Source organism: Chlorella variabilis, assembly GCF_000147415.1.
Source record: "Chlorella variabilis unplaced genomic scaffold CHLNCscaffold_6, whole genome shotgun sequence".
Classification (NCBI taxonomy): Eukaryota; Viridiplantae; Chlorophyta; class Trebouxiophyceae; order Chlorellales; family Chlorellaceae; genus Chlorella; species Chlorella variabilis.
The window spans coordinates 1,538,775-1,554,160 of NW_005435082.1; the positions used below are offsets into that span (position 1 = coordinate 1,538,775).

The 15,386-nt window shown below is 64.8% G+C and overlaps 3 protein-coding genes across 3 annotated transcripts in view; all 3 read right to left on the reverse strand.

Moving 5' to 3' along the window:
• The window catches only part of CHLNCDRAFT_34919 (hypothetical protein), a 4,781-nt gene extending 2,084 nt beyond the window's left edge, over positions 1-2,697 (reverse strand). Inside the window, exons 1-7 of the mRNA XM_005849321.1 lie at positions 2,541-2,697; positions 2,052-2,192; positions 1,556-1,719; positions 1,211-1,346; positions 858-971; positions 473-556; positions 130-249 (exon numbers count right to left, since the gene is read on the reverse strand). Of these exons, the coding sequence (XP_005849383.1) occupies positions 130-249; positions 473-556; positions 858-971; positions 1,211-1,346; positions 1,556-1,719; positions 2,052-2,192; positions 2,541-2,573 (792 nt within the window). The 5' untranslated portion in view covers positions 2,574-2,697. The remainder of the gene's footprint in view (positions 1-129; positions 250-472; positions 557-857; positions 972-1,210; positions 1,347-1,555; positions 1,720-2,051; positions 2,193-2,540) is intronic.
• A 7,391-nt stretch (positions 2,698-10,088) lies between these two features.
• Positions 10,089-10,812, reverse strand: CHLNCDRAFT_12273 (hypothetical protein; the record flags this gene model as incomplete). The annotated part of the gene is made up of 2 exons (XM_005849322.1): positions 10,089-10,345; positions 10,500-10,812. Coding segments are annotated over 2 exons (570 nt in total), but the record flags the coding sequence as incomplete, so codon positions are not given.
• Positions 10,813-13,157: 2,345 nt separating this feature from the next.
• Positions 13,158-15,386, reverse strand: part of CHLNCDRAFT_143867 (expressed protein) — a gene marked incomplete at both ends in the record, with an annotated part of 2,810 nt that continues 581 nt past the window's right edge. The window contains 7 exons of the mRNA XM_005849323.1: positions 13,158-13,190; positions 13,366-13,535; positions 13,721-13,793; positions 14,013-14,111; positions 14,255-14,451; positions 14,635-14,707; positions 14,927-15,057. Of these exons, the coding sequence (XP_005849385.1) occupies positions 13,158-13,190; positions 13,366-13,535; positions 13,721-13,793; positions 14,013-14,111; positions 14,255-14,451; positions 14,635-14,707; positions 14,927-15,057 (776 nt within the window). The remainder of the gene's footprint in view (positions 13,191-13,365; positions 13,536-13,720; positions 13,794-14,012; positions 14,112-14,254; positions 14,452-14,634; positions 14,708-14,926; positions 15,058-15,386) is intronic.

Below are 15,386 nucleotides of genomic sequence, written 5' to 3' on the forward strand. Positions count from 1 at the left end.
GGAGGTAGCCCCTGGATGCCAGCAGGCCGTGGCCACCAGAGCCACATGCCGCCGCCGCCTGGCCCAGCAGCGCCGCGGCCCTCGCCCTGAGCTGGCCCCGCCCCAGCCCCCCACCCGCGCCCACACCACCAGTGTTGCAAACCCCGCACCCCCCTCTGCCTCACCCTCAATCAGGTCTGACACATACTGGAAGGAGCGGGTCTGCTTGCCGTCCCCAAACAGCGTCAGCGGCTCGTTCTTCAGAGCCTGCTTGGGTGCGAGGCAGGCGGGCAGGGCGCGGCAGGCGTGGGGTGGTTGGTGTGGTGCCGGGTGCCGGAGAGTGATGCGGCCTGTTGTGGCTGACATGGCGGACCATCGCTGCACCTCCTCCAGCCTCGCCCTGCCCCGCAGCCCTTCCGGGGAGTGGAGCCTGAGCCACACCCAGCTGTGCCCAGGGGCAGGCAGCCGCGCCAGCAGCCGCCGCCCACCCCACCTGCGACACAAAGTTGGACACCACGCGTCCGTCGTCTAGCGCCATGCGGGGCCCATAGGTGTTGAAGATGCGCACGATGCGCACCTGCATGAGGGCGGGTGGAGGGAGGCGCGTGTGCGTGTGTGGTGTGTGTGGTGTGGTGTGTGTGGGGTGTGGGGTGCGTGCACAGCCATGGGCATGATGTGAGGTGCGCTGGCAGCGTGCACGATAGAAGCAGAGCGGGGCTGGGCGGTTGGCAGAGGCCGGGCGCGGCGCGCTGCTCGCGCACGCGGCAGCACCCGCGGCAGCTGGCCTTCACACCCCGGTGCGCCCAGGCCGCCACCCCAACCACACACACATCGCCACCACTACACACACACAACCAGGGCCCAAGGCAGCCGCCCACCTCCTGCCCGTGCTCCCGGTGGTAGTCCATGGTCAGGCACTCCGCCGCGCGCTTGCCCTCGTCGTAGCAGCTGCGCTCGCCGATGGGGTTCACGTTGCCCCAGTACTCCTCCGTCTGTGCGGTGCGGTGTGGTGCAGTAAGGCGGGGGCGTGGGGGCACGGCTGGGTGGCGGCGGCACGGGCAGCGCGAGGACGGCCCAGGCATGCCAGTATGGCGCCGCCGCCACCTCCTGCTCCCTGGCACCGCCTGCCTTGCTCCTGCCCTGCCACTTGCCTCTTCCCTTCCCCCTGCCCCGTCCCCTACGCTCCCCTGCCCCCGACACCGCCCCAAGCCACCCACACGCCCGCCCCCACCTGCGGGTGCTGCAGCGGGTCTCCGTACACTTCCGAGGTGGAGGAGATGAGGAAGCGGGCGCGGCAGCGCTTGGCCAGCCCCAGCATGTTCATGGTGCCGATGAAGGAGGTCTTGATGGTCTTGATGGGGTTGTACCTGCAGGCACGCAGGCGGGCGAAGCCGGTACAGGCAGTACAGGGTTTCATGTAAATGCAGGGGCTCGGGCGTGGCCGTGGTGCAGGTAGGAGCCAGCGGGACGGGGCAGCTGGTGCCCCGGCCGGCCCATCCACAAACAAGCCCCTGCATGCCTCCTTCCTCCCTCTCGCTCCCCCCTCCCCTCCCCGCATCACCCACACGCCGCGCACTTGTAGTGCACGGGCGAGGCGGGGCATGCCAGGTGGAAGATCTGGTCCACCTCCAGCAGTATCGGCTCCACCACGTCGTGCCGGATCAGCTCGAAGTTCTCGCGGTCCAGCAGGTGGGCGATGTTGTCCTTGGAGCCGGTGAAGAAGTTGTCCATGCAGATGACCTGCGGGGGTGGAAAGAAGGCGGAGGGGGTGGGGTGGCTGCTGCGATGCGGAATGGGGGGGGACTGACAATAAAGGGAGCTGCAGGGGCCGGGGCATTGGGTAGAGACCAGGTCAGAATGCGCGGCGGCCAGGAGCGGCAGCAGGTGATGCCAACCGCCCCAACTGCCTGCTCGCCGTCCGTGGTGCGCTCGCGTCGGCGCGCGGCATGAGAAGCAAGGCACCGAGCACTTGCACCAGGCAGCGACACTGCGGAGCAGCCGCGCGCAGACAGTGGCAGCCGGCAGCAGGCAGGCAGCCAGCAGAGCCGGCGTCCAGCAGCAGGCACACGCACGTGGTCGCCGCGTGCCACAAGGTAATCACACAGGTGCGACCCCACAAAGCCCGCGCCACCCGTCACAAGCACGCGGTTCTTCTCCACCCGCGGCTTGGCCTTGATGGCCGGCCGCTCCTCCCCCGTCATCTCCGACCCGCCCTGTGATTGGAAGGGGGCGGGGCATGGTGAGAGAGGGGTGGGCACAACGCAGGGAGGCGGCGGCGGGGGTGCCATCCACCCGGCGGCGGCCGCGGGTTGAGAGCCGGTCTGCTGCAGGCGACACGCATCCTAGACCCACAACAACTCCATGCTGTGTGCCAGGGCGGCCCTTGCAGCCCTGGTGCTCGGGCGCAGGGCGCGGCGGACGATCTGGGCGGGCAGCTTGCTCCAGGCACCGCTCCCACCCAGTTCCCAATTCTCAGCCACCCTTCCCAGCGCTTGTGCGGTGCAGCAAGCTTTGAGCACGCGCGTGGGCTGTCATCACAAGGCTGCAGGTAGCTGCCGCACCTTGCGCTTGCTGGGCCCGGACGTGGTAGACATGCTGAATGTCACTCGCCCGGTAGCCACCACCGCTGCCCACTGCTGCCCGCCCCTGCTGTTGCGGTTGCACAGAGACCTGAACTGGGCGATCGACGGGGCGCGGCAGGCAATCAGCAGGGCCCTCAATGAATGCATGGACGGCCCGGGAGGTGCCTGGCTTTCTTGTCCTTGAGAGACAAGTACTGCCGAACATGAATATTGGATTATCTCAGCCCTTCGACGGCTCCAATCAATCACGCACGACCCATGGCACGGGTAATATGCAAAGAGGTCCCACTGATCACCCCCGTGCAGTGACCGCACCCGCCGCCGGCGCAGCTGGTGTAGCAGGAGCCTGAGCCGGCTCCCTGCCTTGCGTTTTCCCGCTTCCTGGTTACCTTATGATTGATCGCTATGATGCTATTCCCTATTCTGAGGCTTGTCAGCCTTGCATCATGAGCCGCTTTCCACTTCGCTTGACTGTGTACTTTAGCCGTGGAAGAGCTGGTCCTGTAAGCATTCTCACTCGAACAAGCCCGCTCCCAGGAACCGGGTGCGGCTACAATTGGGGGGACATCCGAGAAACAGTCGTGCTGCACTGCTGCAGCGCGAGATAACTCACATGGCTCAGGTGTGTGCCATGCGCGAGTAAGCGCCTAGCTCGTGCCTGTGCCCGGGGGTAGGGGTTGGGGACATAGCTGGGGGAGCCGGCAGGGGCTTGCCGGTTATGCATGCAGGCCATCACTAGCAATCGGGCTGCTCTGAGCGCCACCGGGCTGCTTTAAGCGCCACTGGGCTGCTTTACGCGCCACTGGGCTGCTTTGAGCGCCACTAGAAGCCCTGGGAGACTAGCCTTGTGCTTGGAAGGGTCGGAAGGATCTACCAGCATCCAGACGCATCCCACCCACGACGCGAGCAATTCTCCGCGCCTTGTAAAGGGGCGCTGACGCCATGGACGTGGTGCTGGCCTACGGACCCACGCCTGTCGCAGCCGACCCGGCCCAGGACCCCGGCGCCGACAGGGGGACGCTGGCCGCCCAGCTGGACCAGTCGCTGGCAGCTTTATGAGCATTGATTGGTACTTGCAGTAGTTGCACGGCTGTTTAACTGAGTTTGCTTCACGGTACTCTGGCCTAGAGATAATCAGCTGCCATGGAGAGTGGCACTGATCCCCGGGCGGATGGAGAGTCGCCCGACCCGGGCAGTGATGGTGCAGGTTCACGCACAGGTGGCGAGCTGGATTCGGCTGCGCCCACAGGAACGACAATACTACCCGTTGGCGGCGGCGGCGCAGGAACTGGCACTGGTGATGAGTTGCCTCCGGCTGCGCCCCCCGCCCCAGCACTGGGCCCTGGCTGACAGCACAGGGTCGAGCGGCCCACAGGGCGAGCAGCAACAAGGGGTGGACGACCCACCTGCACCCCTGGCTGGTCCGCCAGGGCGTTTCAACTGAACCCAGGGGCAGCAGATCCAGCTGCAAGGGAGGAGGGCTGTGATGCTGGGCACAGCCGGAGCTTGGAAAGGACAACGGATTTGAGCAGGGTCCAGGGCGGTTACAGCCCTGGCCGGGCAAGTGCCTCCGCGGGAGCGCCAGGTGGCGCCCCCGTTGCGCGCGCAGGAGAGGAGGCACATGCCGAGACGGGGGAGGAGAGCCATGCTAGCCAGCCTGGAGCAGACCCCCGCTCTGAGGTACCTTCACAAAATGTACCTGTGGAGGCAGCACCGGGCAGCGCGTTGCCGCCCAGTGCTGAGTGTGCGGTCGGGCAATCCACCCAGCACAGGGGCCAAGTGACTGCAGCACTTGCCCCCACCCCAGCAGAGATTGCTGAGGGTCCCGGGAGTGGGTGTGCACACGGTAACACGGAGTGCCAGCTGGCGGATGCGGTCCCAGCTGACGCCTCCCCGGATGAGGGAGGGACCTCCTCGGTATGTGAGGAGGGCACTGTGCTGACGGCTAGTACAATCACAACGGGGCATGTCCCAGGGGACCTGATCAGTCCCTGCTTGGGCAACCAACGGAACCAATGTGAAGCCCAAAGCAACCAGATGGGCGTTGGCGGCGCGGGTGGCGGCGAGGTCGGAGACGCCGCCGCTGACTGCCACAACCCCCACCAGACCGGGACGGACCCCTTTGATGTACTGTTAATGTACAAGGAATGGCTGGAATGCCCTGAGCCCTACTGCCAGCAAGTAAATTCCCTGCTCATGGAAATGGCAGCAGGCAGGCAGCCATTCCCCGACAGGGGAGTAACCCTGAACGCCATCCGCTCGGCACAGCGGCAGGCGCCAGGGCGGGTGATGAAGCTGATTGGTCTCCTCCAGGATAGGAGAGGCACCTTGCTGGTGGATGGCGGTGCCGACCTCTGCTTCATGGACCCAGCAGTCGCCGAGGAATTGCAGCTGACCCCTCAGCCGTATGAGGGCGGAGCCGCATCGGTGACGCTGGCTGATGGCCGGCAGCGCCCACTGCTGCAAAGTGTGCAGTGCTTTGTCCAGATTGGGCAGTACACCGACCACCTGCAGTTTTTGCTGACACCTCTGGTCGGCATGGATGCAGTCTTGGGTGCTGACTGGCTAGCCACGTACAGGGTGGCCACGGATTACAGGGCCCGAACTGTGCAGTTTCAGGGCCTGACGGGGCGGCACCACACCCTGGAGCCGGATACCGACTATAACACGCCGACGTGCCTGTTGACGGCAGCCGAGGTGGATGCTGCCTTCACGGCAGGGGAGATTGAGAGCATGAATTTTGTGCTGCCTAGAGGGCTCAAGGACCCGGCAGCGTATGGCGCCACCACGGCAGGGCTGTCCGCCGCCACAATGGCAGGCGCCCCGCCGGCAGACGCGCCAGCGCCCACCTGCAGCCCAGTACCTCAGGCTGCAGGCGGCGCTCGCTCCACCGGCATCCCCGGGGCGGGCCCCACTACTTTCCTGACTTCGGCGGAGCTGCGGAAGGCAGCTGGTCTCAGCAGGGAGAAGCTGCTGGCCACCTACGCTGACCGCCTGGTGGAGGACATCCCCTCTCTCCCTCCTGACCGCGGCAGATTTAACTTTACCATTGACGAGGAGCCTGGTGTACGGCCCGTCATGCGCCCGGCCTATCGGATGTCGGCGGCAGATCTGGAGGAGTTGAGGCGGCAGCTGGCTGAGCTGCAGACGAAGGGATTCATTCGTGCCTCCTCCTCTCCCTATGGTGCACCTGTGCTGTTTGTGACCAAGAAGGGCGGCGCCAAGCGGCTTTGTGTTGACTGGCGTATGCTCAACCAGCAGACCATCAAGAATGCACACCCCTTGCCCCGGATTGACGAGACGCTGGATCAGCTGCTGGGTGCCAAGGTGCTGAGCAAGCTGGACCTGGCCAATGGCTACCACCAGCTGCTGATGGACCCGGCGCACGTCCACAAGACGGCCATGAACTGCGGCCGGTATGGGCTGTGGGAGTGGGTGGTGATGGGTTTTGGCCTGACCGCCGCCCCTGCAAAGTTTCAGACGCTGCTGAATCATGTGATCACTCCCGACATGGCAGCGTACTGCGTGGTGTACCTGGATGACATTTTGGTGTTCTCCCGGTCTGAGGGGGAGCACAAGCAGCACCTGGCCCAGGTGTTCCACAGGCTGAAGCAGTTCCAGCTGTATGCCAAGGAGAGCAAGTGTGAATTCTTCTGCACTAAGCTGGAGTACCTGGGGCATGTGGTCTCTGCCGACGGCGTGCGGCCGGTACACAACAAGGTGCTGGCGGTGCAGGAGCTGCTCCCGCCCCGCACCCCCACAGAAATCAAGCAGTTCATGGGGATGGTTGGGTTTTACCGCCGCTTCATCCCTCACCTGTCCCACATCTCCAAGCCGTTGCGAGACCTGGAGAAGAAAGGCACTGCCTTTGTGTGGACAGCGGCGCACCAGCGTGCTTTCCAGCAGCTGAAGGACGCGCTGACCTCGGCCCCCTTGCTGAGTGTGTTTGACCCAGGCAGGCCGGCAGTGGTCTACTGCGACGCCTCTGAGTATGGCGGCACCGGGGCCTGCCTAATGCAGGACTTTGGCAGCGGGCTGCAACCCGTTGCTTATGAGAGCAGGGGCTACTCCCCCGCTGAGCAGAACTACCCAGTGCATGACAAGGAGATGCTGGCAGTGGTGAGAGCTCTGAAGACGTGGAGACACTACCTGCTGGATGTGGAGCTGACGGTGTACACAGACCACCACTCGCTGCAGTTCTATAACCAGAAGAGCGTGCACTTTTCGCCGCGGCAACAACGGTGGGCATTCTTCTTGCAGCAGTACCCCCGCCTGCGGTTGACCTACACCCCCGGCCGGTACAATGTGGTGGCTGATGCGCTCTCCCGCAACCCAGCGCGGAGTCGGCGCTCCCGGGCACGAGCGCCACGGGTGACGGCGGCGTTCTCCTCCCTGCGGACCAAGTTGTGCTGCTCGCCGGCTCACGCGGCAGCACTGGCGGTCCACACGGCTGCTGTGGAGACCGCTGGCCTGCACCTGTCGGCGCTGGCAGTGTCTCACACCCCGGATTCCTTCTTTGCGGAGCTGCGGGTCTCGTACGCCCTGGATCCTGTTGCGTGCGGGGGCTTGGCTGCTGTTGCGGCGGCTGAGGAGGCTGCGGCTGCGCGTGTCACTGCGACTGAGGCGGGCGTCCCTGCGGTCCCCGCCCCCAGCCCTGGCCCCTCTGGTGCTGTCGACGCCAGCGCCCCCGAGCCAAGCTGGCAGCAGTGGGAGTCCCACCAGGGCCTCCTCTTCTTTAGGGAGGGAGAGGGGCAGGATTTGCGGCTGTATGTGCCCGCCCCTGCTGGGCTGCCCCCATCTGCGCACTCCCTGCGGCAGCGGCTGCTGGCCGAGCACCACGATGCTCCGGTCGCTGGCCACTTGGGACGCGACAAAACTTTGGAAGTGCTGGCACGGCGCTTCTACTGGCCTGGTTTGGCCAAGGATGTGACTACTTATGTGCGGAGCTGTGCGGTCTGCCAACGCACTAAGACCCGGAACCAGCCTCCCCTCTGGCATTGTGTCAGACCGGGACAGCAGATTTGTGGGTGTCTTCTGGCGCTCGCTGCAGCGGCTGCTGGGCACGCGCCTGCACCTGTCGACGGCCTACCACCCACAGACAGATGGGCAGACCGAGCGCGCCAACCGCACTCTGGAGGAGATGCTGCGCGCCTTCGTCGACACTGAGCAGCAGAACTGGGATGAATTGTTGTGTGCTGCTGAGTTTGCATACAACAACTCACTACATAGCAGCTCGCAGTTCACCCCCTTCTACCTGAACACTGGACGGCACCCTCGCACCCCTGCGACGCTGCTGAGTGATGTGCCCCTTCCAGCTGCCAGCCGGAGCCCAGACGCCGACTCCTTTGTGGCGGCGCTGCGGCGTGCGTGGGGCAACGCCAAACAGAACCTGGACCGTGCCAAGGCTGTGCAGACTGCCCATGCCAACCTGCACAGGAAGGAACACACTTTTGCTGTGGATGACCGAGTGCTGATGGAGACTAAGCACCTGGGCTTTGGCACGACGGGCCCAGCCCGCAAGTTGCTGCCCAAATTCTACGGTGGCACTGATGAGAGAGGTCTCACGGTGGTTGAGATCGTCTCCCCGACTGCGGTGCGCCTGTCAGGCTTCCCAAAAGACTGGCGTGGGCACCCTGTGATCAACGTGTCGCGCTTGCGCCCTTACATCGACGGCAGCGCAGAGTTCCCTGCTCGGCAGACGGCCGACACTCCAGACGGCCGACACTTCAAAATGGAACTGAGCTCAGAGGAGCCTGAGTTTGAGCAAGTGTTGCATTTTGTTGCTCGAGGACGTGACAAGACGGTACTGGTGAAATGGCGGGACGCGGATCGGCAGGATAGCTGGCATACTGAAGCCGAGCTGCGGCATTGGTGCATCGCCGCCACTGGCGATACCCGGCGCTACCGTGAACTCTACAAACTTCTGCCGTGACCGCGCCCCTGCTGTGAGTTTTAACAGTGTGGTGTATGTGCCGGTAATTTGGCTCTGGCGAGAGGTGTTCTGCAGCCTGGCACCTGGATGCCTCGGGCAGCAGAGCCCCCCGCTCTCGCTACCACCTCTTTTCCTTGCATTACCCCACCTGTCTTTCCTCCTCCATTCCCCCAGTTTTCTGTCTTTGTTTTCCTCTTTGTTTCCGCATCCTCTGTTCCCCTCTGTTCTCTTCGTTCTTTGAAGAGGCAGGTGTGCCTCTCTTTTAAGGGGGGGAGAGTTGTAGCAGGAGCCTGAGCCGGCTCCCTGCCTTGCGTTTTCCCGCTTCCTGGTTACCTTATGATTGATCGCTATGATGCTATTCCCTATTCTGAGGCTTGTCAGCCTTGCATCATGAGCCGCTTTCCACTTCGCTTGACTGTGTACTTTAGCCGTGGAAGAGCAGGTCCTGTAAGCATTCTCACTCGAACAAGCCCGCTCCCAGGAACCGGGTGCGGCTACAGCTGGGCAGGCGGTGCAGGCATTCCACAGGCGGGAGCACCATTGCAACCGAATTCCACACATAGCTCCTTGGCGATGGGCTGTGTCTGCACCCACAGCTGTGTCGGCACGGCGCGACGTGCGGCCATGGCATGCCAGGTGAGCAGGTACTAACAGGTAGCGTGCAGAGCATTCAAATAATGCAAAACATAGTGAAGAATTGAGCAACGAATACGAAGTGTACATGCGCAACGCCCATGGTACAAAACAAACGCCACGGCATATTATGGAGGCGGCGGCACCGGCAGGAGGAGGGGGCGAGGCCCGTCAGGAATAGCATTGCGAGGCCAGCGGATGCAACCTGCATTCTGTGAAGGGGTTGAAATGAATGTGTACAGGAAAACAACCGATCCAGTGAGCACACGCGCTAAGGCGCTTCGCTCTTCGATCCTGGCTCTGCCTCCTCTGGCTCGGGCGGCGGCACCTCTGCCACCACGTGAGTGAAACCTCCATCTGGCCCGATGACGGTCACGTAGCGGATTTGGGCCTTGCTGGCAGCCAGCTCCACTTCGCAGTCCACGCTGCTGGCCCTGCGGGACGACTCCCCCGCCGGGCTGCTGCCTCCATCGCCTGCACCCGCCGACCGCCGTGGCCGCCGGAACGGCGGCTGCCGCCCCCTCATGCGGTGCCAGGTGCCGCTGTAGTAGCACACCACCGCTGCAACAGCAGCGGGGCGAGGCAGAGGGGGGAGCCAGGTTTGCTGGCACACAACAAAAGCAACAGCCCCCAGTCCCGCAACTGCTGTGCATCAAGCAACGCCTGCTTCATGGGCCCCCTGCCCAGGCCTTCCTCATCAGCCCTGCCCTGCAAGCACCAACCGTTCGCAGCGCACCCGCCATGATGGCGACCAGTACCGCCATGACCCCGCCCACGATGGTGCTGGTGTGGGAACCCTGGCCGTTATAGCCCCTGCGCGCGTCGTGGCAGGTGATGACCACCGCCCAAGTCTCCCCCAACGCTACAGCGAAGCGCTGGCACAAGGTGCTGCCGGTCGCCGTCGCGGTGCCGTTGCCGTTGCCGCCACCGGCAACTTCGGTGCCGAGTGCGTCAATGGCCACGTAGCCGCAGCTCTCCAGGCTGGCGTCGTCGGCGCCGCACACCACGCCGCCCGCCAGCAGGGGGGTGCCGGGGCCGCACTCGGGGCAGGTGTCCACATAGCCGCCGTGCGGGGTGCCCAGCTGGCGGCACACCGTGTCGGTATCCCACGAGGTGAAGCCCTCGCTGCACACGGTTCCCCACGTCCCATTCACCTGCACCTCCAGCAGGCCCCGGGTGTTGCTGGGGCCGGCCACCAGCCGCACCGCGGCGATAATGCCTGCAGCAGCAGCGGAAGCAGGGGCAGCAGGCGTCTCAGCAGGCGGCTGGGCTGGGCGTGGCATCGGCAGCAGCGAATAGAGCAGATGCAACATGTTGGTGAGCGCGGCGATGCCGGCAAGCCCTGAAACGAGCAGTGCCTAAAGCGCGCTCACCGCTGCCGCTGCAGTCGATGCCGGCGGCGTCTGCGGGCCCGCAGGCCGGTGCGCTGCGCTGGTTGGGTGTAAGCTGGCAGCTGGCCAGCCCTGCCTCCTCGCCTGTGCAGCCCACCGCAGCCAAATGGATGGGCAGGCTGTCGCTCCAGCCGTAGGCTGAGCTGCTGCGCACTGCGCCGCCGTTGTAAGCCAGCAGGCGGCAGATCACTCGAGCGGTTGCGCCATTCAGCGACCCGCTGCACACCGTGCCCCAGCTGCCGTCCACCAGCACCTCCAGCCGCCCTGAGAAGCCATCTGGGCCGCCCACCAGGCGCAGGCCGGCAATGGAAACTGCAGGGCAGAAGGGAAATCGAGGCTCACACATGCATGTGCATGCCTGGAGGAGTGCATGCCTGGAGGAGTGTGCATGCCTGGAGGAGTGGTCAACTAGCACGGAAAACAGCACCAGAAGCGACGCCAATCCTGCACCTGTTTCATTGCCCTGCCCCAGCAGCTGGCGCAAGGGCCACTCTGGCAGCGATGCTCGGCTCGAGGCGAGCGTTCCGCCGCCGAGCAGCACAAGCGCCGCCGCCGACAGCCGCAGCCATGTGGCGGCGGACACACGAGCTGCTGGATTTCCTGACCTCATCCAACAGGATGCCATCCTAACAGAATGGGTGCGGGGTAGTGCTGGCTAGCAGTGAGGGGAAGGTGGGAGGCGGCTGAGTCCTGCGCGGCCACAAGCCAACCTCCCCGCTCATGTGCAGCCGCCACACGTACTGGATCAAGCATGCGAGGCAATTCCAGTCACGACCAGTGCCATGAGGAGCCGACCGGGTGCCATGAGGAGCACGCTGCTGCCCTGGCACAGTGAGTCCCTCGGTCCTTGAATAGAGCCCAGGCATCTTTTGCCCGGCCTTGGCTCCCGACCCACCCCCTCCCCCCGCAGGTAGGAGCAGCGTCAGCGTCAGCAAGCAAAGGTCAGCGGCAGCCCCACCACCCCCACCTCCACCTCACACACTCACTGGCCCCTGCGCGATGGCACGCCGGCATGTTGGCATGGGAACGCCAAGCCCGGCACATAGCGGCGGCTGACTGAGTAATGGCACAGCCCACCGCCGCCACAGGCCACTTTGCACTCCTGCCTGCAGTGCATGCACCCTTACATGTGCAGCCTTCTGGTATTTTCATGTGCCTGGGAGATGTGCGGGCATGGGGGCCCGTGTGCCCCATGCCATTTGAGTTCCCGGCGGCGGCGCTGCCTGCCGCCGGGAGCCCGCACCTGCATCGGCACCCGTCGGCCTGGCAGGCCTAAGCTGCTAAGGGTCCCCACGTCCCCCACCACGTTGTGGGGGTTGCGTGTCCGGCAGGACGGGGAACGGGGCCAGGGTGGGGTGACCCTGGGACGCTCAGCTGGGGGGAGGGCGGTCGGAGCCATGGAGAGGGTGCTCCATGGTACACCCCCTCTCTTGATGCCCCTTGATCACGTGTGCCCCCTGCCCAAGGTCTGCTCACGCGGCCTATCATAGCGGGGTGACTGTAACATGTAGACAGCGGGCAAAGCGCATGGCCCCGGTCGGGCTTGCAACAGCAGTTGTGCGTTGTGGGACCACCCGCCCGTGACAACCCAGCCGGCAGCTGGCTCTTGTTGGCAGACCAGCTGGCAGAATGGGGTGCTTTGGCCGCATGGCTGTGTTGTGTTTGCATTTCAAGCGACCACCACCTACCAACCAATTGCCTTCCTCCTGTCGATCTTGCGCCTCCTCGCCAGACCGAGGCTGCGGCCTGAGGCCGGCGGATGTACGTGCTGGACGAATGGTGGGGCCGGTACCGTGCACCAATTGTTCAAGCAGCGGCCTGTTGCGCTGCGGCGGTTGCACGTTGTGCTGTCGCCGAGCCGCCTGCGGCGTGTGCTCAACCGGCTGAACTTCTGGCGTGTCACCCGCCTCGCCCGCTCCCTGGGCCTGCCCAGCTGGCAGGATTTGTTCTACACCTGAGCTGGGTGTCACGGTGTGCACCGCCAGCTTTTGTTTGGCGCTTGTTGTTCTGTTACTGCCGTGAGGCCCTCTTTGTTGTAAGAACCCTGCCCGCCAGAGCTGAGCTGGGCAACCAACCAGGAGGGGCCTGCTGCGTCTGTGCCGGCCGGCGTGTTGGCGGCCTCTCGCAGGTCGGCACAAGGGGCAGGAGGGGGCAGGAGGCAGGACACGCCGCCGTTGGGGGGGCTGCAGACACCCAGCCAGCCGGCAGGCACGCTGCAAGAGCCCCCGTCGCGGCTCCTCCGCCAAGCGGACACACTAGGCAGGCCGCCCCCTGCTCCTCTTGTGGCGGGCATAGGCCCGTGTCGATGGGTTGTTTTGTGTGAAGTCGTAAATTTTACACAGGCGTTCACAAGCAGTGGCATCACTATACAGGTCAGCGCTTAGGAAGCAGGTTGCAACGCGGGCCCGGGCGGCAAAGCAAGGGACATCAGCGGTCAAGAGGTGGGTAGGTAGAGACGGGTTCCTGGAACTGCTTGCCTTTAGGGGTGCAACGGGCCGCCAAGCTGGGGAGCTCAGCGGCCGCCGGCGTTGGTCTCGGCACGGGCAGCGGCGGCGGCGGAGCTGCCAGACGGGGAGGGGCTTGGGGAGAGGTTGGGGAGGGAGAGGGGCTCGGGGAGGGGATACCAGACTCCATCTAACCCTAGGCCAGCTTCAGGGTGGCGAAGCACGCCACCTACAACAAGCCAAGGGAGGCAGGCAGGCAGGGGGGGTGGGCACGTCGGCGAGGCTGGGGCAAAGGTGTAGGAGGTTGAGCATGTGTGGCGGACGGCATCTCGGCGCGAGTCACCACCCCGTGCCATCCCTTTCAAAACCCTCCACACCTGTTGGGGACTAAGGCAGGCACGCACGGTGGCCACCAATGTGGAGAGGCCGGAGATGATGCTGGCAAAGGCGGAGCCCCGGTCGTTCGAGTAGGCCACAGAGTAGGCCCCAGACAAGGCTTGCATCAGATTGGAGCAGCCCAGAGCGTTGTTGCCGACGGAGATGGTGTCGGCCAGGTAGCCCGCGCATTTGTCGCCTGTAGGGGTGCAAGCCAAGGGAGGCAGGCAGGAAAGGGCGGGGCAGGGCGGGGCGCGGCATGCAACTTTGTGTGGAGAGGACGGGCAACGGTGCGCAAGGCTTGTAGTGAGGCTGCATGACAAGAGGGCAGTTGTAGGAGGGGAGGCAGCAAGCGGGACGGGAGCGGCACCCCTGCGGCCACACCCTGGACGAAGACGGAGCTGATGAGGCGGGCGGCAATGTTGATTTCTCCTTTGTTCAGGCTGTCGGTGACCATCTACAGGGGTGGGGTGGGAGGAGGGAGGCAAGAGGGGTTGGTGCCAGGCTCACGGCAAACCCTCGGGGGGTAGAGGGCATGCCATTGCAAGGCTTAGGGGCAACCTGCAAGGCCCATGGCGCAGAACGGCATGCTGGTAGGTGCGGGCACGGGCGGGCTCGGGGGAGGCCAGCTGGCGAGGGCACCAACAATGGCACTTTCTAAAGCCGCCGCACCCACATTCGAAATCGTTTTGCATTCATCAACGTCGTCGCCCACGTCCGGGGAGGGGGTAGCAGGCCCATCATAAACCTGCCCCTGGGTGACGGAGCAAAACACCTGGAAGCCAAGGGAGGCAGGCAAGCAGGGGCGGGCAAATCGGCGAGGGTGGGGCAAAGGTGCAGGAGGTGGAGCGTGCGTGGCGCGCGGCATATCGGCGCGGGTCACCACCCCCGTGCCCTCCCTTTCAAAACCTTCCGCACCTGCTGGGGGCTCAGGCAGTCGCGCAGGGCAGTCACGAGCTTGGAGAAGTTGGGGAGGGTGTTGGCAAGGGAAGAGGCACCTTGGTGCGTCACGGTCAGCACGGAGGTATCAATCATGAGCGTTGTCAGCGCGGAGCAGCCAATAAGGGAAGACCGGGAGGCGATAACGTCGGCAACGTGGCCCGAGCAATTGCCGCCTGCAGGGGCGCGGCAGGGCGGGACGCGGCAGGCAGCTTTGTGAGCTATCGAGCATCGAGCAGGGAGAGGGCAGGCAGCGGTGTGCAAGGCATGTAGTGAGGCTGCACAACAAGAGGGCAGCTACAGGAGGGGAGGAGGGGAGACAGCCGGCGGGACGGGAGCGGGCACCCCTGCGGCCGCACCTTGGAGGAAGAGAGCGGCGAAATAGCGGGCGACAAAGTCGGTTTCTCCTTTGAACAAGCTTTCGTCGACCAGCTGCAGAGGTGTGGGGGGGGGAGGGAGGCAAGAGGGGGCCCGGGTCGGTGCCAGGCTCGCGGCAAACCCTCGGGGGTAGAGGGCATCCCTCAGCAAGGCTCAGGGGCAACTTGCAGGGCACAAGGCGCAAGACGGCAAGCTGCTGGTAGGCGCCGGGCATGGCTCGGGCCAGCGGGCAAGGGCAGCAGCAACGGCACTTTCTGAAGCCGTCGCACCCACCTTGTCCACCATGAGGCAGGAGGTGCCGTCGTTCACCCCCGCCTGGTCGGAGGCGGAGCTGCCGTCGCTCGAGGCCCGGGCGTTGTTCGCGGACGCCGAGCCGACGCCCTGCAGCAGGCGCCCGGCAGGCTCTGCAGAGGCGGCAGGGGGCAGCAGAGGGGTGGCAGGGTGAGAGTGGGGCGCAGACAGGCAGGTGTTGGGGTAGTTGCTTGTGTGGGGTTAAAGTCTGCCCTGGGTAAAGAAAGAACTAGCCTGCATCATAGACTCCCCGCCGAAACGGGACGGGAACCGAGCCAAAGCAGAGAAAGCAATAAAACAGGGGTGGACCAAGGCAACGCAAGCAGCTGACAGGGCACGCAGCGAAACGTGCGACAGGGGAGGAGTTGAACAGTGGCTGCTCCCAGTGGCTGCTCCCAGCGTGCGTTGAAGGCCTCCCCGCGCCCTCCCGACCCCCAGCCGG